The sequence below is a fragment of the Rana temporaria genome, chromosome 3 (assembly GCF_905171775.1).
Source record: "Rana temporaria chromosome 3, aRanTem1.1, whole genome shotgun sequence".
NCBI lineage: Eukaryota > Metazoa > Chordata > Amphibia > Anura > Ranidae > Rana > Rana temporaria.
The window spans coordinates 430,672,625-430,693,737 of record NC_053491.1 but is presented as its reverse complement, the minus strand read 5'-3'; the positions used below and the strand labels follow the sequence as shown (position 1 = coordinate 430,693,737).

Here is a 21,113-nt window from a genome sequence, read left to right as displayed (position 1 = left end):
TTACACACAGAAGAACAGGAAGTGAGGATTTGTCAGAAGAAATAAGGACATTTAAAAGCAAAATCGAAGGATGAGGTAAGTGAAGGAGGACTGCACTAAGGGAAAGGAAGCTATTTAGGGAAAAACATTTTTTCCTTTACAACCCCTTTAAAGGTCCCTGCTCAGGCTGTCAAGGTTCGATAAGGTGAATGGCGCTGACTAGTGAGGGTGCAGGCTGAGGAGAGGCCTGTCCAAACCCAAAGCATGCTGCAGAAACCTCCTCCAGAGGTTGCTAGGGGTTCTACAAGCTATAATTGATTGGCCTTTCATCTTGATGGTCCCTGGATAATCTCATGTCCAATGCCACTCAGCAGAGCCAGCGGCTTGACACCAATGATCTTTATAAAAGTTGGTAAGGGTGGCACTGAAACCACCACTGTAAGGGGGAAATTCTTCCTACTAACCACCTACTGTATATATAGGAGATATTCCTCCATTGACCCCTAATAAATTGTTCTTAGCCGTGGTTTCTTGAGACTTAAAAATTATTTTGAGGGTTCCTATGGGGTAACAAGGATGAGAAAGGCTGCTACAGAAGATTACTTCTCAGTTAGTGGTGGGTGGAAATACAGTATATAGACTTCCGCTTGCTGACACGCCTGTAATCAAGCCATTGTTATTTCTTTATTTAAACATCTGGTAAAACATTTCCAAAATGTATGTTTAGCCAAAGCTTTTTTTGTTGTTGTTTTGGATTCAGTAGGGAAGAGTTAAAATAAAACTATGTCATGTTATTTTTAACCATCAGTATCTCATTGGGGAAATGCTCTTTACTGTTTGTCCCAAAGATGCAGCAGGAAGTGAGAGGAAATTTCCTTATAGTGGTAGTAAAGTCTTTTTTTGGACTTGTACCTACAAGTAAGCCTATAATAAGGCTTACCTGTAGGTTCACTAAATATCTCCTAAACTCGCAGGCCCGAATTCAGATACAACTTACGGCGGCGTATCTCCAGATACGCCGCCGTAATTTCAAATCTGCGCCGTTGTATCTTTACGCCGATTCTCGAAGGCAGATACGTTGAAAAAATAGGCTTCCTCCACCGACGTAACTAGCATACGCCGGCGTATAATTGTGTGCAATTTTATGCTGGCCGCTAGGTGACACTTCCGTTGATTTCCGCGTCGACTATGCAAATTAGCGAGATACGCAGATTCAGAAACGTACGTCCGCCCGGTGCATTGATTTACGTCGTTTACGTAAGGCTTTTTCCGGCGTAAAGTTACCCCTGCTATATGAGGCGTTGCCAATGTTAAGTATGGACGTCGGGCCAGCATCGAATTTTGCGTTGTTTATGTCGTTTGCGTAAGTTGTACGCGAATAGGGCTGTGCGTAATTTACGTTCACGTCTAAAGCAATGACTATTTGCGGCGTAATTTGGAGCATGCGCACTGGGATACTTTCACGGACGGCACATGCGCCGTTCGTTAGTAAAGTCAATTACGTGGGGTCACGACTATTTAGCATACAACACGCCCCCTACCAGCCTATTTTGAATTACGCGGGCTTACGCCGGCCCATATACGCTACGCCGCCGTAACTTCGGGCGCAAGTTCTTTCTGAATACGGGACTTGCCTCTCAAAGCTACGGTGGCGTAGTGTATATGAGATACACTACGCCCGCCTAAAGATAGGCATTTGTATCTGAATCCGGGCCGCAGTGTTTAGGGGATATTCCCAATGGATGCAGCTGGTGAGGTCACCGTCGCAGCGCTCTGAAGGTCTGCCATACTGTGCCAGACCTTCATGTGTGGGAGTTGCACGGTTGCAGCCACTCATACAGCCCGAGCCCGCAAACCCGGTTAAAGATGGAAGCCCTGTCAGCGCGTCACATTTGACACCGAAACATGTGTTTCCCTCTTGAAAGAATTCCCCTCACTTTAGAGAACTCAAGCATGTTGGATTTCCACTCACTTTCTGTTTAGACAATGGACATTTTAAAACTATACCACACTATTCTAAACACATAACATACAGTACTTTAAAAGGGTGTTTTAGAAAATATGATAAGTAATGTCACCAAATAAAAGTTACATTTTACATATTTTTTATTTAAATTAATTTCTACATTTATTTCTGACACTTGCCGTAAGCAATATATTATCTAATACTCACCTATACATGTATTGAAAATGGATGTGAAACCATCTAAGCACAAACATTCGTATGAGCCCACAGTATTTTTACAGTACATGTTGGTACCACATTTAGAAGTATTCTGTTTGCACTCATCGATTTCTGTAGAGGGAAGACATTTTTTTTAATGGTTAAATCTTCAGGAAATAGAGATCCCAAATAAAATTAAAAATTTCAGGCAAACACATTACTATTGGTCAGTGAGGCCACCCATTATATTGATGAGCCAGTAGGAATGTACAAGAGGCAGAAGAGTGGCAACCTCCACCATAACCAGAAATAAAAAGATTGGGTTGGTTGAGACCAATGTGTATAGTCAGCTTTTCATTTGAGTCTTATCGCAGCTCTAGGAGGATTTTGCAATTGCTTGCAAATAAATGGCTAACAATGATAGAACAGCATCCTGCCTAACCGTGCCTTGTGTTTCTTAGCAATATACACAATCTAACTTTCCATGATATCTATATAATGCTGGTAATATGTTTGTTTATTATTTATGTCAGTAAAATTAATATCCATCTTGGACAGTGTGTGTGTGCGCGAACTTAGTAAATATAGTGTAGCTGATGTCACCAACCCTTCTGTACTGGTTGAGGTGGCTGTGGTGAACTCCCTGGAAGCATTGAACTTCCTATTTTGTGGTCCCCACTCCCCATACTCGCTAACACCTTCTATACTCACCACTCTCCGAGCTTGGGGGGGCGGTCTCAAATGTGAGTATTATCCTAAGCACCTGTTTCCCTCAATGCCCCCCTGAAGCTCAACCCCAATTTACTCCAAATGTATAAATTGCCAGGTAGTTGTCAATCAATCCCTGGCATCCTTATCCCTATTGTCCTCCAACTTTAAGGCTCTGGTGTCTTATTTGTTTCCCCTTATTTTCAATTTCAACTCTCCCACGCCTTTTGGTAGCCAATTCTCCCACTCTGCCCCTCAAGTTGTACAGTCAGCACTGGAGGATGCAGACTGTGTAGAAAAATCTACCTCCTCTCATCTAGTCATGGTGTCACTGTCTGTCCTAGAGGGTCTTAGGGCCAGATGGCAACAGGATATTCCGGATCTTGGCAATCACGACTGGGACGATATATGGGACTTTCCCTTTTGGTCCCTAGTTTCTCTAACACCTCGTACAGACGACCGGATCTATCCGCTGGGATTGATCCGCGGATCAGTTCCAGCAGATAGATCCAGTCGTGTGTACGTCCGAGCGGACATTTCCCGGCGGATAAAAATCCAGCCGACGGATTCCCAGCGGATAAAAATTTCTTAGCATGCTAAGAAATCTATCCGCTGGAATCCAGTCCAGCGGACTGATCCGGTCATCTGTACAGACTCACCGGATCAGTCCCCTCCCTCGCATGCGTCGTAATGATTCGACGCATGCGTAGAAGTATTTACCTTCCAGCGTCGCGCACGTCGCCGCGTCATCGTCGCGGCGACGGCGCGACACGTCACAGCGGATTTCGATCTGATGGTGTGTACAGCCATCAGATCCAAATCCGCCAGAGGATTTATCCGCTGGAAACGGTCCGGCGGACCGTTTCCAGCGGATATCCTCTTGTGTGTACGGGGCCTAAGAGAACGTCAAATTCAGTTTTAATTGGTTCACCGTGCATACTTTACCGCTTACAGGTTGAATAAAATGAATTTCAGCTCCTCCCCGAGTGCATGTCTACAAATCTATCCGCTATCCGCTTGAATTGGCTCCCGCGGATCGATCCGGTGGTCTGTACAGACTCACCGGATCGATCCGTCCGAAGGGATCCCCCGCATGCGTCGTAATGATTCGACGCATGCGTGGAATTCCTTTTATGACAGCGTCGCGCACGTCGCCGCGTCATCATCGCGGCGACGGCGCGACACGTCATTGCGAGGGGATTTCGGCGTGGATTTCGATCCGATGGTGAGTACACTCCATCGGATCCAAATCCGTGAAAATCCTCGAGAGGATTTATCCGCGGATACGGTCCGGTGGACCGTATCCGCGGATAAATCCTCTCGTGTGTACTAGGCCTTAATCTTTTTTTGTCTGTTTGTTGGCTTTTTTTCTTTTCATTAAATGGACTTGTCAAAACAGTTTTTGTTTTTATTTACTTTTTTTATGTGAATGTGTAGGGGCACTATGTGCCCCCCTTACATAGTGGTAAGGTGGTATCTGGGTGCTCCCTTCTTAGTATAGGGGGCTTACAGATTCCAATAAGCTACCTGCTTGCAGATCCCTACAACCCCTTGGCTAGGGTTGAGAGGAATAGGCCCTTGTCCTTGTCACCCCTCCCCCCATGCTAAGGGCATAGGCCCTAGTATGGTTCAGGAGGGGGTTGCACACTGGAAATTAGGGGGGACCTCATATCCTCCTCAACATTTATACCAGTTCTAAATGTCGTTGTGTGAATTATAAGAGGGCCTCCAGAGATTTCAAGAACTATCCAGAATCAAATGTCTTTATGGCCAGGGATTCACAGCCATGTAAGTGAATAGGCCTGTGACGTCACTGGATGTTAAGGCCTCTGTAGTTCTTGAACGTACCAGTACCTTAATAACCATTGGCAGCCGGAAGCTGTCATGTATAATAGCGGAAGTAATACTGGCATTGTACATGATTTGGCTCCCACCTAAGGAGCAAATGCTCGAGTGATTGGCAAAATACGAAAAACAGTCAAAGTTTGGTCTAGACTTAGGCCTCGTACACACGGCCGAGGAACTCGACGTGCCAAACACGTCGAGTTCCTCGGCCAGTTCAGCCCTGAAGCCGCCGAGGACCTCGGCGGGGCGAGAGCTCCCATAGAACAACGAGGAAATAGAGAACATGTTCTCTATTTCCTCGCCGAGGTCCTCGTCGGCTTCCTCGGCCGAAAGTGTACACACGACCAGTTTCCTCGGCAGAATTCAGCCAGAAACTCGGTCGGAAGCTGAATTCTGCCGAGGAAACTGGTCGTGTGTACGGGGCCTCACTCCTAAAGTGTAGTTGTATATGTGTTAAAATGCATTCTGTACTGTACTGTCGTTTTTTTGTGTTTTATGTTCAACAGCACAGAGAGTGCTGAAAATTCACTGAAGTCTGACTGGCCCAATCCTCTGTGTCTGAAATATTTGCTTTGTTTTATGACCAATCAACTTTTATGATTAGGCTTTCTACATGCTAGGAAAATGTTATATTTATAAGAATTCATCTTGGCAAATACAAAAAAATACATTTTACAATTTAAAATTTTACATAGAAACTGTTAAAATCTTATTTCACTACCATTTAAAACTCACCACAACATTTTACTATGTATTGTGAGCCATTGACTCGTATTTCCTCATTATATTCTTCTGAACAACAACAATTGGGTGAGTTGGAACAGATGTCATCATTACCTGAATTGCACAGAGCCACATCTGTATGGGATCAAAAAGACACAATTACTATCTGATTGCTACATTATAATAGATCATAATTTTGTAAAGTTTATGCAGCATGGACTGTGACCAATATAGCTTTAAAGTGTATGTACTGTAAATTTAGAATCTGTTTTTCAGCATGTTTGGCATCATGTCTTGCTGTTCACACATTGGACAGGGGATAGCAAAACATGACTTTGGCACATATAAAAAAAAAGCATACAACTTTCCATAATAGCAATCCCTGGTGCTTACAAAATTCCTGTTTGGTTTAATAGATTCAATGCTTTTATATTTGAGGCTGTCAGCTGCAAAGCAAGGGTAATGGTGACAGCCCTTAAATACAACCTTTACCTTCAAAAACAGCTTAGCAATTGCTGCTTCAATATTCATTTTAACCTCAGTTCATTTTTTATTTTTTTATTTTTTATTTATAGCTACTTTAGTTTCTCGAAATACATAAGGAATGCTTAGGAAAATGGGTATTAAGGTGCCATTAGTCAAAGAACCCTTTATTCCAGAAAATGTTACAGATAAAGGACATCCTTTCTATTTTTTGTATAATCACTGACACATACAGTATTTTACAACCAATACCATAACATGTTATAACTGTTCTTGAGCATATATCAAGTTTCACCACAATAGGGTAAAATAACCTATGATGAACGGCCAGATTATATTACACATAGGTTAAGATGGTATATGGGTCTCCATTACAAGTCGTAGTAGGCTTTATCAGGAGGAAAGGAGGTGAAAAGATCTGCCATTTTCTTATAAAAAATAAATAAAAAAATCTGCCATTTTCAACTCCTTTCTTCCTCATGAAGCCTATCACGAAATATGTAGTACTGGAAATGGAGCGAGTACAAAGAAGGGCAACGAAGCTAATAAAGGGTCTGGAGGATATTAGTTATGAAGAAAGGTTGCGAGCACTGAACTTATTCTCTCTGAAGAAGAGACGCTTGAGAGGGGATATGATTTCAATTTACAAATACTGTACTGGTGACCCCACAATAGGGATACACCTTTTTTTTCAGAAGGGAGTTTAACAAGACACGTGGCCACTCATGAAAATTAGAAGAAAAGAGGTGTAGCACTACCCCGTAGGAGCTGCTGGTTTAGATTTTGGGTTTTGCACGTTACCTCTAAGTTCGCTGTCTAGGGAAGGAAGTCTGTAGAAATTGCAATGTCCACACAAGATGTAAAACCTTCAGCTGCTAGGTTTTATTTTTGCTGCATAAAACTTGTGAAGGAAGTAGAGAGAAGGTGAAGGTTCAGGTACATGGTACAGAATGCACAAAAAGTATCCAAAGTTCCACTCCTGAGTGGGTATTGCTCACCCGGATAGACTCCTCTCACATGGCCTAGCAGCTGGAATGATGCACGGACAGTATAGGGACCGTCTCTGCCACAGACTGTCTGAGAACACAGGATGGGTAGTCAGGGAATCCTCTGCCAAAGGATTTTAGTCCCGAACTTCCTGCCTTACAGCCAAAGAGCCTTTAAGCCAAACCGGCAGACTGTAAGACAAATTGAATGGTGGATCCCTTTAGTTAACGGGGTCACCAGGCCTATACCGAGACATCAGCTTGCCTTGCATGGTCTCCTCCAGGGCAGGTCCTCCCCCAGTTTCCTTTGTGAAGAAGCTTCCCCTGCTTGGATGGACAGCTTGGGATCCCTTCTAGAACCATAGGCCCCAGCCAGCATAGCTGGGTCTACATGACAGGAACACAGCCTCGGACCAAATTTATAATAGTGCCCACTCATTGGGAGACCATCGCTACAGAGGTTTAACCTTAAACTACGTAGAGGGTTCTTCACTGTAAGATTTTTTCTCACGGCACTGGGGTGGAGTTTAAAGGAAGGGAAAGAAAGGGGGGATAGGTAGATTTTGGGGAATGAGAGGGGGGGGGACATGGAATTAGGGTGGAAAGGGAGCCAGCTACCACCACCTTTTTATGTCTTTTAGCCAAATAAAGCTAAAGCAGGAGCTGCAACACACTAAAACATAAATAGTGATATATGTAAATAAAATTATTTTAAGTTAAAAGAAAACAGTTTACAGTAAACAATTACAGTGAACCTAAGTTGTAACAGAATGGGTAATTAACTAAATGATCAGACAAAGAGTAAAGCCCTGTACACACGATCGGATATCTGATGGAATCTAATCCGATGGATTTTTTCGTCAGATATCCAATGAAGCTGACTTTCATCAGTCTTGCCTACACACCATCAGTCAAAAATCCGACCGTGCCAAAATGCGGTGACGTAAAACACTACGACGTGTTGAAAAAAAATGAAGTTCAATGCTTCCGAGCATTCCGTTATTTAATGCGCTATTTTTAGCGCTAAAACGCCTAAAATACGCCTCAGTGTGAAAGGAGCCTAATGCCGGGTACACACAGTCGTTTTTGTGATGGAAAAAAACAACATTTTTAAAAACGTTGTTTAAAATGATCATGTGGGCAAAACTTTGTTTTATGTCTTCTGAAAAACGACAAAAAAAAATTCGAACATGCTTCAATTTTTTATGTCGTTCTTCAAAACGTCGTTTTTTGTGTCATAAAAAATGATCGTGTGTGGGCTAAAACGACGTTTTAAACAACGTTTTAAACCCGCGCATGCTCAGAAGCAAGTTATGAGACGGGAGCTTGAATGGAACAGAGTGCCGTCGTACGTGGTGTACGTAACCGCGCTTTGCTAGAGCATTTTGAAAAAACGATGGTGTGTGGGCAAAGTCATTTTTTAAAATGAAGTTTGAAAAACGTCGTTTTTTTTTCATGATAAAAAACAACGTTTTTTTTAACAAGACAAAAAACGACCGTGTGTACGCAGCATGAGGGTTTTGTCTGCGTTGTCCTGGATTAACTCTGGATTTATGATTCTAACTTTGCATGTTTTTTATTTGTATATTTTTATCTTTTAGTTGAATTTAATGGACATGTGCGTTTTTTAGGCCTCATGTACACTGCTGCTGTAAACGGACATTTAGGAGCAGTTGGACATTTTGTTTTCAGCTGCCCAGGGTTGTTTATTGTAGTTTCTAGGCAGTTGAGTTTAGAAGCATTTTTTGGAAAGCAAAAAAATGCATTCAGGACGGATGTTCAGAGGCATTTGAAACGCCAAATGCCTGTAACAGCTTGTATACGTGTTTAGCCACGTTTCCTTTACAGGCATTTTTAATTTTTTACTATTAAAATATATATATATATATATATATCGATTTTTTTTTTAAATGCTTCTAAACGCAAACACGGCGTGTAAACGCGGCAAAACTGACATTTTTAAACGTAGGTTACTATCTGCCAAGTTAAAGTTCAAGTGAGGTTGTAAAACATCCCATATACATAAAGCCTTAAGCCTCGTACACACGATTGCATTTTCCGCAGACAAAGCCTCTGACTTTTGTCCGAAGGGCATTGGCCAGGAACTTGTCTTGCATACAAACCGCACACAATTGTCGGCCAACAAACACAAAGTTACGTACTAGGTATTACGTGTTTTTTTTCAGCTTTTTAGCGCCACCCTTTGGTCACCTTCTGCTAATGCTGTGTTTGGTGAGCATTGCTTGCGAGCATGTGTGTTTGGACTTTGGACTTGTGTACACACGCTCGGAAAATCCGACAACAGACCATTGTTCACAGAAAATTGAAAAAGTCTGCCATCCAACATTTGTCCGTGGAAAATCCGACAACAGTCCGATGGAGCATACAAACGGTTGGATTTTCCGCCAACAGCCTGTGGTCACACAATTCCCGTCGGAAAATCTGATCGTGTGTGCGAGGCTTTAGGCTAACTATGTAAAAAAAAGTGACACACACAAGCGCTTTTTTTTTACCTGTGAGTGCACTTTGTTTTTGTTTTTTTGTTTTTTAGCTCTCAATACCACAAAATTAATTTCAGTACACAAACTCACTAAAACTTACCATTAGTCGTAATGGTGCAAGATGACTCAGCTGAGTATATCACAAAGATGTTATGACCTGAAACAACAACCAAAATACTTTGTCAATACCTAACAATACAAAATGAAGCACAAAGTAAATTTGCAGCATTGTAGTATACAACAAAGTATAAAGCAATAGTATTTTTACTGTCACCAACCAGTAAATGAATTTTGTATATTAAGTCTAAATGCATGAGAACCAAAAGTCATACAATTGGATGAGATGTACTGGGACTTGACACAGATATGTAAAGTTTTTAAATTGGGGGAGGGAAGGGGGGGATTTGTGAAACTAGTTAGTCAATGTGAATCAAGATTGCCCTCAGATTGTGCATATTCATGTAATTTATGTAATTGTGTGTTCACACTTTTGGTACTTGGTTGGCCATTATGCTTTAGGCGTTACAAGCTTTACACTCATTATAGCAGCCATTCAGCAGGGGTCAGGTGGTTGGCTACACCTCCTATATAGAACTGTGGGATGTACGTGAAACACCCTTTACAAGTAGCCTTGGAGAGATGAAAAAACAGAATGGCCCAGATTCAAGAAGCTATTGCGCCCGCGCAACCATAGGTTGCGCGGCGCAATAGCTGTTTTGCTCCCGCGTAGCGAATGCCCCTGATTCAGGAACATCGCTACGCGGACTGCAGCCTAGGATATGACAGACATAAGCCTCCTTATGCCTTCATATCTCAGGCTGCATTCTTGCATTGGCCGCTAGGGGGCGCGGCCATTGTGATCGGCGTATAGTATGCAAATTGCATACTACCACCGATTCACAAAAGTTGCGCAGGCCCTGCGCACGCAAGGTACGGAGTTTCCGTACGGCGACTTTAGCGTAAGGCTGCTCCTACTCATAGTAGGAGCAGCCAATGCTAAAGTATAGCCGCCCTTCCCGCTCGTGAAATTTAAATTTCACGTAGTTTACGTAAGTGATTCGTGAATGGCGCTGGACGCCATTCACGTTCACTTAGAAGCAAATGACGTCCTTGCGACGTCATCTGCCGCAATGCACGTCGGGAAAGTTTCCCGACGGAGCATGCGCTGTTCGCTCGGCGCGGGAGCGCGCCTAATTTAAATGATTCCCGCCCCCGGCGGGATCATTTACATTAGGTGCCCTTACGCAGGGCTAATTAGCATAGCGCCCGCGCAATTTACGGAGCTACTGCTCCGTGAATCGCGGGCAAATCTAAATATTTGCGTGGGCGCAGAGAAAAATCTTTGCTCTTTGCCCACGCAAATATTGCGCGGATCTACCTGAATCTGGGCCAATGATGACACAGAAAACGTATGTAGGCCTTGTTGTGCAAGAGAAAATCAAACTCAGTGTATAAAAAAATGTATAACCTTAAAGTATAACTAAAGATAAAACTAGTTTTTGGATAGAGTGGAAAGGGATTAGAACACCTGTCAGTTTTTTTGCTGTCTGTGTCCCCATTAAAGTGGAGTTCCACCCAAAAATTGAACTTCCACTTTTTGGAACCCTTCCCCCTTTTGGTGTCACATCTGGCACCTTTTTAGGGGGAGGGGGAGCAGATGCCTGTGTAAAACAGGTATTTGCTCCCACTTTCAGGCATAGATACCCGAGCCACCCGTGGGTATGTGCGCCACTTTCGGCAACTTCTCCGTCCCCCCAGCTGTCTTATGGGAGACACACAGGTGCGAGTTGTGCATGTGCAGTAGGGAACCAGGAAGTGAAGCTGCAAGGCTTCTCTTCCTGATTCCCTTACCGAAGATGGCAGCGGCAGCACCCGGGAGCCGAGCAATAGATCGCCTTCGGGTGCCGACATCACAGGCGCCCTGAAGAGGTAAGTGTCCTTATTTTAAAAGTCAGCAGCTGCAGTATTTGTAGCTGCTGACTTAAAAAAAAAAAAAAGCTTTAAGGAGATTCACCCTTTCTATTTCTCCTGTTTACCATTGTCATTGAAAGTGAAAGTAAAAAGAAAACTCAAATTTTGGGTTGTCCCCAGAAAAGTAATAGAGGAGAAATCTTCCAAAAGGGACACTAGTTCTGGTGACCTGAGGACCCCCAAAGAATTTCCAAGAATTTTCAGGGATTTCCTCTCACTTCCTGTTTAGTTATGGGACAGGAAGTGAAGGGAAATTTCCGCAATGGGACACAAGGGTTTTTACCCTTGCCTGCTATATCCAAATGGAAAAAGAAAATTTGACTATAGTTCTACTTTAAGATATTTTTTGTGAAAACTGCATGCTTCAATTTTTTCTCCAACAATTTTTATAATTTGACCTTTATGGTCTGTCATTGTAGGGTTCTGTGGTATTCACTACTGCAATCTCCAAAATTTACATATGTACAGTATCTTATTGGATGAGGCCCAAGTCTATATACTTTTTCCTTATTAGGTGTTTTGCATAGACGCAAGTACTGTACACAGTACATAGAAGGATATACTTAATTTTTCTTTTTAGCTTGGATATTGGATGAGGGAATCAGAGGGAGTATTTAAATCTTACCATATCAATATCCTTTTAAATAAACTCATGTAGAGCCAAATTCCTGTGAAAAATGGATTTCCAAATAATCAGTAGATTCAGAGATATAAGCAGAACCAAATTCCACATAGGGATAAATTGGATATTTATAATATGCAAAATTCAACACATATATAAAATCATTCCCACACTAAATGTATGTAGTGCTTCACATAATATATGTAGCACGCTCTAGTGTGCTACTAGTGTTAGCATAGGTAAATTTAAGATCATGAATCGTGGTAAGTTATGAGAGTTTGTAATTGGGTCAGGTTACTGCAGGTCAGGCTGGATGGCTCTACAGATGCAGGTCTCTGGTACCTCCCCCTGAATCTAATAGCTTGTAGAAGCTTCTGGAAGTTAGCGGGCGGAAGCCAGGAGGTTCTGTTCTGCATACTTGAGGGAACTTGGCCAATCCCCATGCAGAATGTCCTGGTAGGGTGGCTAGGTCAGCCCTTAAATATGGTGGAGTTATGTCATCAGGGGATTCGGATGGAAGATTGAGTGCTGAGGAGGCTGTCGGTGGCCTAGTAGGGGTCCCATAGGTCTAAGGGGGCAATGGAGGGCTTTGCCTCCAGGCTGGCTGGGAAGAATCCTTTCTGCATCCAGTTTGAGAAGAAAACTTACCTAAGAGCAGCAGGGAGCAAGGAGGACAAAGTGAGAACATCAGCGAGACTGGCACATGTTGCAAGATTTCAGGAGGACAGCGCTGTGCTTAACCATTCATCCCTTGTCCTGGGAGATCTTTAGAGCAGCCAGGTGGGCTGGTAGACAAGCAGCAAGGAGGGCTGGCAGGTCCTGAAGTTAGTGAAACTGGGAGCAGTTCTTCAGAGGAGAGGAGATACTCTTGCATGCAGTTTTGCAACATTTTGTGCTATTTTTTAAAGGGGACTAAGAGCTCCTAGTCCGCAAGGGAATTTTGCCACTGTTCCTTAAAGACTGATTGTGTCCAGCAAGGAAAACAGTCCAGGATCTTTTTTCTGTACATAGGAAGGAAGTTGTCCCCATCTGTTGTTTCAGTCAAGTGGGGCATCCATAAACCCTCTACCCCTTCCAAGTTGTAATCCCTTATAAAAACAACAAAAACAAGCCCATGAACTGATTTCTTGTGTCCGGATGCAAGTGGAAAATGTATGTTGCCTGGCTGTGCAGGAATAGGGGAGCCAGTTTCCAACAGCCCCTGCGGGGGTAGTGCTACATATACATTCACATCAGCCATGCCCCCAAGGAGCTTACAATCTAAGGAACAAATTGTATAAATAAACTGATATTGACAAAGCATAACTGTTTTTTCATTCAAACCCAGATGTTCTAAAAATGTCAACCTATATATCCTTTTACATGGATCTGAGTGTAACAATCACATTCTCCACCTCTTTTTGGCATGTTAATATGGCCCAATGTAGAGGATTTAGAGTTGCATGGATCATATACATAAGCAAAATTATGTGCTACTGGAAAACTTAAATCCCCATCTTTTATATCACAAACATTGTACTATATCCTTCTACGTAGATCTCTTTTTGTTTTGCTTACATAATAAGCAGTACATTAAATAATCTCCGTTATGAAGCAATGTTCAAAATTCTTTAGTATAAATAGTTCCCCATTTCGGTATCTAATTTGGTAGTTAAGTTTCCCAACGTGATGCTACAGTAAATAACTTCTAAAGACAACTTGCGGAAGTAATATTACTGAGGTAGTCGTAAACTGCTTTCAACAGGACTTATTATAATATAGAACAGTGGTCTCCAAATGGTGGCCCTTTGCTTGCATTTAACTTGCTGTGGGGTACCATTCCTTCCTTGCACAGAGTGGCCCCGATCGTCCTCTTCTGGGGTCCCGCGGTGGCTCTCGTGACTCCTCCCCACATTAGATAACCCCCTCTGGTAAGCTCTCTCCCGAGGGGGTTACCTTTGCGAGCACGCTCCTGTGTCATACACTTGGCGTCCATGTGACTCAGCCGCATCATTGGATTATATTGACAGCAGTAGGAGCCAATGGCTGCGCTACTATCAATCTATCCAATGAAGAGCCGAGGAGCCACGGAAATTCGGGGCTCAGGTAAGTAAAACGGGGGGGGGGGCAGGGGGGCCAGACACTGCAAGGTATTTTTTCACCTTAATGCATAGGATGCCCCTTTAAGACTGGGTTCACACTGGTGTAATCCCAGATATTGCATGTGATTCGCACTGTATTGCCGTGCACATCACATGAAATGTCTGTGCGATTCAAATTCAGCCATACAGTTTGTCGCGTTCACACCAAAATTGTGCAGGACACTTTTTTTTGGTCCGCACTGGAATTGGATTGCATACGTGTTCAGACCCACGTGGTCCGATTCCACAGTTTGCACTGCATTTTGCAAACTGATTTGGGGGTGTGATTAACTTTCCATTGACACCCGCAGCAGTTTGCAGGGAGCAGTGTGAGCTGCCTGCGAGTCAGATTCAATGCAGGAACCCGCACAGGAATTGTGGTGGTTCCTGCATCACACCAGTGTGAACCTAGACTTACAAAGATATTGGTCAGGGAACACAACTCCTGTTGCCAACTGCCCTAGGAGAGACAGGTCATAAACAAAAAGTGAGTGCTTGGAGAACCACTTGCCAAATGTAATAATACTGCACTTCACATACGGGTATAAAAGTTACACCAACAGGCTATAGTGTTGTGTGGGCCCATATAACAAAGTTATTAAAAGTAAAGATAAAACAGTTCATGTGAAAAAACAACACTACAGCCACAATATGCAGTAGATGTCCAGTGCAAAGTGGTAAATCGCTATAAAAATGACATCCAATATGCAATGCTTACTCAGCGCTTGAATTCCCAGTGAGATCTGATGGTGCTGCGGGGACAGAGAGACAGCTGTATCAGATGAAGATGATGGTAATATCCCAATGGTGTGGGGACCTGTGTCTAGATGCTGGCCCCCCGGGTGTGACATCATCCACTTGGGGATCGCAATGACCAGAACGTGACTAGTGAGGGATGATGAAAGCTGTCATCATAACAACGCGTTTCAGACATGGCCCTTGTCAGATGACTTCAATACCGGGCACTTTTACCACCTTCCTGCCCAGGCCAATTTTCAGTTTTTTTGCACTTTGAATGACTATTACACAGTCATGCAACACTGTACCCTTATGAAATTTCTATCATTTTTTCACAAAGATAGAGCTTTCTTTTTGTGGTATTTTTTTTTTTTTTTTAAAGATTCGTTTTTATTGGGTTTAAGAATAAGGACAAACAAGATGGAGAACAGATCTCCCAATAGCAATATTACAAGTAAGAAAAATTTAAATTATAAAATAAGAACAACAGTAAATATAACCCTAAGTTCCCTATGTTGTCCATAGATGGTCAAACTTGATTTAACCGCATAAAAGCACAATAAACAAAACCATACAAGAATTAGTCATCCTCAATAATTCCAAAACCTCCCACAGTGATGCTATACTCCTAGGACAAAATAACTAGTACAGACTCCAAATACTTAGCAATTCTATTAATCTCAATCAACACAAATTACTAAACAGACTGTAAGAGGACTCATTGATAGCATCTAGACAAAGAGTTACCACAGAATTCCCAAATTATCCAGCGTTTCAAAAACATAGCTAAATTATCATCCTTATAGGCCAACATTTTTTCGTATGCATAGGACTCATCAACCAATTTTATGACCTGCTTCAATGTTGGGGCCAGGGACGATTTCCATTTCCGAGCAATTGTTAATCTAGCTGCATAAAGAATATGCATCACTACAGTACGGCAAAAAATCGTATATATCTCCATATCTACACTCAAAAGAGCCTGTTCAACTTTTAGCTTGTTAAGAATGCCTGTAACATCAGCAATTAATCTAGTTATTGCAGCCCAGGAGCTATGGACGGACACACAAAACCAGAGCATGTGGGCTAAATTGCCCACTTGACCACAGCCCCTCCAGCACAAGTTAGATGAGTTATTTGCAAATTTTGCCAGCGTATATGGGGTTCTGTACCATCTCACTTGTTGTGGTATTTTATCACCACTGGGTGTTTTTTTTGCTAAATAATAAAAAATAAAAAAACATTTTGAAAAAAAAAATGTTTTAATTGTTTCTGTTATAAAATTTTGCAAATAAATATTTTTTCTTCATACATTTTTTCAAAATTGTATTCTGCTATATTTGTATGGTGAAAAATAATATAAATCAGTGTATATTATTTAGTCTGTAGGAAAGTTATAGAGTCTACAAACTATAGTATAGATCTGAAAATCGATCAAGCCTATTTAAATTCTTGAGGCACAAAAATGCCAGAACAGTACAGATACCCCCCCAAATGGAAAGTAGACAGTCTGAGGTAATTAGTAAGAGGCATGGCAAGTTTTTTGAAGATTGTTTTCACATTTTTTTTACATACTGTCACCAGTGCAGTACAGCATCATCTTATAACTGGTGTGGCGGTGACCAGGGACACTGGCTAGTGAAACAATAAATAATAATAAATCTATTTATTTAAAAAAAAAAAAATTCTCTTTTCTTTTTTTTACATACTTTGACAAGAGCAATAGATTGTCACCAAAGTAACAGCAAACGTTTTTTTTTTTTTTTAAAGAAAGTTGTACAAGATGAGACTACAAGAAGGCCAGCAAATGTGTGACCATGTGAAAACTATGCTAAAGATCATAGAGCAGCTGTTTGCCATCGGAAAGGACATCAAAGTTAACCATATTGTTGCCCTGCTCCTCTGCAGCCTTCCAGAGACATAAACTGCTCTTGTTAACGCGTTAAAAACCAAACCCGAGCAGGAACTAATGCTTGAATATGTCAAAGGGAAATTAATTGACGAATATGACAGAAGGAAGGAAAAATATACGCACCATGATGACACAGTTCTTAAGATGTACAAAGGCATAAAGCCAAACAAAGAAAGCAGAGCCTGTTTTCGCTGTAAAAAGACCGGTCACTTAAAAAAGGACTGTGCTATTTGGAAAGTCGAGCAGCGAAAGCTTAAGCTATCCACAAAAGAAAGAATCAAAGCAGCCACAAAGAAAACTGCAGACACATCATGGAGTGGCACCTTTAGAGTAACACAAAGCGGCAAGCCATGTGGCGGGTGCATAGACTCAGGAGCGTCAAACAACATGGCTAGCGATGAGACCTTCTTCGCAAACATTAAATACAGTGTAAAAGACAACGTTTTCCTAGTAAACAGGAAAATCATCACTGCCGAAGGTAAAAGCCGGCGCTTCCTGAACTGCATTACACCACAAGAAAAGCAGAGTATCCTTGTAAAGAAAGTGCTGTTATAGCCCCATACACACTATCAGTTTTCCTGCAGGTATTTCTCTTCAGGTTTACCAAAACCATCTAATATGAGGTAAAACCTTAAGAGTTTCCATTTGTATGCAATCAGGCAGGCCCTTTCACTACATGGTTTCGTTTTTGCATTCTGTTTCATGCTTCTGTGAAACATGAAACATAATGCAAAAACGAAACTGAAACTGTAGGTACATTATATGATTGATTTTTATCAATTTTAATCATTTTTAAAAGGAATCAGTTAACTATTAAGTCTCTATACCATGTAAACAGTCATTTCAGCAAAAAAAAATGTTTTCCTTTACAACTCCTTTAACAGTGAGACCATTGTTTGTAATAGAGACGAAGAGCCAATACAGGGCAGTGATGGTTTGGAAAACGAAACTGATTGGTGTTGAGGGGTTTTAGACACACAGTAATTACACTTCCTTGATTAGTGACCACAGAGAGAAAGCTCCCATGACTTTTTTCATCAGGAAACAGATTGTTCAGAATAGAGAAGGATTACAGCAACATCAGAGCAAAAACGAACAATGAGGACATTAAACCAGGACTGCAGTAAGGTAAAGGAAGCTATTTAGCTAAAAAAAAAAAATTCCTTTAGTGACCCTTTAAGTTACAAGGTGATGAATGCACAATTCACAGCAATAAGCTGAATGAATGAATTAATTTGATTGTTGCTGATATCAAAAGCTGCTGGCCTAATGGATCTGAGAGCAGACCTCCTTATCATGTCAGAGCAAATGGCTAAGGCCGCGTACACACGATCGGTCCATCCGATGAGAATGATCTGATGGACTGTTTTCATCGGTCCAAAACGATTGTGTGTGGGCCCCATCGGTTAATTATCCTTCGGTCAAAAAAATAGGAACTTGCTTTAAAATTGAACCGATGGACGCCTAACCGATAGGTCAAAACCGATCATTAGTATGCAAAAGCATTGGTTAAAAACCTGCGCATGCTCCGAATCAAGTCGACGCATGCTTGGAAGCATTGAACTTCGTTTTTTTCAGCCACGTCGTTGTGTTTTACGTCACCGCGTTCTGACACGATCAGTTCATTAACCGATGGTGTGTAGGCACATCAGACCATCAGTCAGCTTCATCGGTTAGCTTCATTCGGACCGTTATCATCGGATGGACTGAACGTGTGTAAGCGGCCTAACACAGAGCATCTTGGGAGGCAGAAGGAAAAGGCCATCTCCAGACTGGAGGATATAACCATGTCTTATTCTAAACAACTAATTGCCAGGAATAGACATTTGTAGGATCTTTTTTTTATAAATTCTTTATTTTTTACAATTTTCATATTCACATTATAATTTTCACACTCTTATGCCATCTTATTTTACCACTCTACGTATTTGTCATCTTATATTTTCTTATCTCCTAATCAATTCCTTAATTCACTGTGAATTGTCATTGTTTTTTCTCTCTTTACCTCCAACTTCTTTCTCCTTGCCACCCCCCTCCCTCCCTACTCCCAAAAAAACAAAAAAAAACAAGGAGAAAGGAAACATTAGACTCCTTTACATCCCCTTTCTCCTCTCCCTCCCCTCCGATCTAACTCAATTTTCCTCTCTTATCCCCTCCCTGTATTTGCATTAATACATGTCCCCTGGGGCAGGACCCGGGTCTCCAAACACTTTTTAGGACAATAACTTGCATATTAGACTTTAAAATTAGCACTTTTGATTTCAATTGTTCGAGTTCCATAGACTTTAACGGGGTTCTAAAGTTCACACAAACTTTTGGTCTGTTCGCAGGTTCTGGTGCAAACCGAACGGGGGGTGTTCGACTCATCCTTAGACCTGAACTTCAGTCATATTCCAGATCCAAATGCATTGAACCAAACCCGGGTACAGTATGTTCATCTCATCATGCCAAATAGTTTGCATTCACTCATCTCCATTTTATGCCTTTTATCCTCTCATTATGTCCCACATTATTCATTCACTTATTATCTTTCATCTTATCTCCTCCCTCATCATCCCTTATCTAATGACTAACTTATCTCCCATGTTGTGCTTTTACACGTTGTTATTTTTATGTCATGCCATCTGACATATTTCCACTATGGTTCTATTGCCGTAGACAACAACGCAGGCGCACTGATCATGCTGGGTCTTGAATGGGAAAGTGCCGGAAACTTGCGCATGCGCGGGGATCGCGCCGGATCCGCGTGCATGCACGGAAGTGACGTCATCGCCGCTCCGGCCAGTCACAGCGACGGAGCGGAGATACCCTGAAGTCACTCCGGGTATCATGGCGGCGGCGGAGGAGAGTAACGAGGGTCTTGCAGGTTTTTTTTTTTTTTTATGTGTTTTATGTGTTTATGTGTTTTTGGGTTTACAGCCGCTTTAAGAGGAAAGCTACCATTTCCACTTTTTATCTCTCCTCATCTGCTGCTCCTTTCTGCCATCCTGTTAACTAATTTCCAGTCTATTTGAGAATCATATTCAAGTTACAACATTATGCTATCAAATAAATTCACAAAACATATCCCATCTATATTTGTGATCGTATATCCAACTACTACCCAAGCTTCTCTTCTTTACAGTTTTTGTACATATTACGTGTAGTTTGCAACCCTTTATTTGTGACTGCACAGTGCTGCATAATACGTTATAAGGATGATAACAGTAAGTGTAACTAAAAAGGGTTTTTAACGTAGACTGCTTTTTGGATGCCTTGTGCTCTCCAGCAACAATCATATGTGACAGATCCCCTAGATACAAACAATGTATATTCATTGCTGTTATTTTATACAACATTTCTGTATTACCTTGCTTATGTATTCTATTTTATTCTTCTTAATAAAAAAATATTGTAACACAGACCCCCTAGATACAGTAGATTAGATAGCATTAGCATTTATACAAGACATAACTCACAGACACACATACATTATTACCAATTGTCAGCAGGAGGAGACTATAAAGTGTCAGATCCATTGAACCTCTCGAGTTGAGTAATCTTCAGGATGATCTTGGTTTGGTTATCTTCGTAGACTCAAGAATCTTGATTGGCACCTGTTTCTGATAACCCTATGAGATTATCAGTAACCTCGCTTTTTTGATCCCTGGCTTCACTTTGAAAGAACTGTTTTCTCGTCCTATTCAAATTCTAGTGTGCTGCATTTAAAATTTATCAGAAGTGGATTGTTCCTCTTTTTGTTTCTTATCTGATTATAACCTGCTTATGCCAAATTAAGAAGCTGCCAAACATGCTGCAATAATTGAAGGAGTTGTGGTCAATTTTGTGTTATTTAATTTTTTAACTGATGTTTTATATATATAAGCAATTTTTACAGGGTAAACTCATAACACTGGGATTAGAGAACTTTATGTGTTTTTTTTCCCCCAGAGAAAGCAGAGCAGCAGCTGTTTGCTTACAGACTGTCTCCTTCTGATTGAAATTTCATAGTACCTCCTTTAAAGCGGAGCTCCTCTGTAAAAAAAATATTAAAAGCCAGCAGCTACAAATACTGCAGCTGCTGACTTTTAATATTAGGACACTTACCTGTCCTGGAGTCCAGCGACGTCGGCAGCAGAAGATGAGCAATCACTCGTCACACTGCTGCCCCCACCTCCATCCTCGGTGAGGGAACCAGGAAGTGAAGCATTGCGGCTTCACTGCCCGTTTCCCTATGGCACATGCGCGAGTCACGCTGCGCCGTGCTAACTGGCCCCCGCTGTGTTCTGAGAGCCGAGTGTTTCCCAAAACACAACAGGGGGGGGGACATAACATTCTGTCCGCAGTTTACCCTAAGACTGTGTGGCCAGAAGTGGGTGCAA

General features: G+C 41.8%; 1 protein-coding gene across 1 annotated transcript in view; it reads right to left on the bottom strand.

The window, feature by feature from the left end:
• The window catches only part of LOC120933234 (adhesion G protein-coupled receptor E1-like), a 54,807-nt gene extending 34,306 nt beyond the window's left edge, over positions 1-20,501 (bottom strand). Inside the window, exons 1-4 of the mRNA XM_040346329.1 lie at positions 20,231-20,501; positions 9,490-9,546; positions 5,432-5,554; positions 2,153-2,275 (exon numbers count right to left, since the gene is read on the bottom strand). Of these exons, the coding sequence (XP_040202263.1) occupies positions 2,153-2,275; positions 5,432-5,554; positions 9,490-9,546; positions 20,231-20,270 (343 nt within the window). The 5' untranslated portion in view covers positions 20,271-20,501. The remainder of the gene's footprint in view (positions 1-2,152; positions 2,276-5,431; positions 5,555-9,489; positions 9,547-20,230) is intronic.
• Between the last annotated feature and the right edge of the window lie 612 nt (positions 20,502-21,113).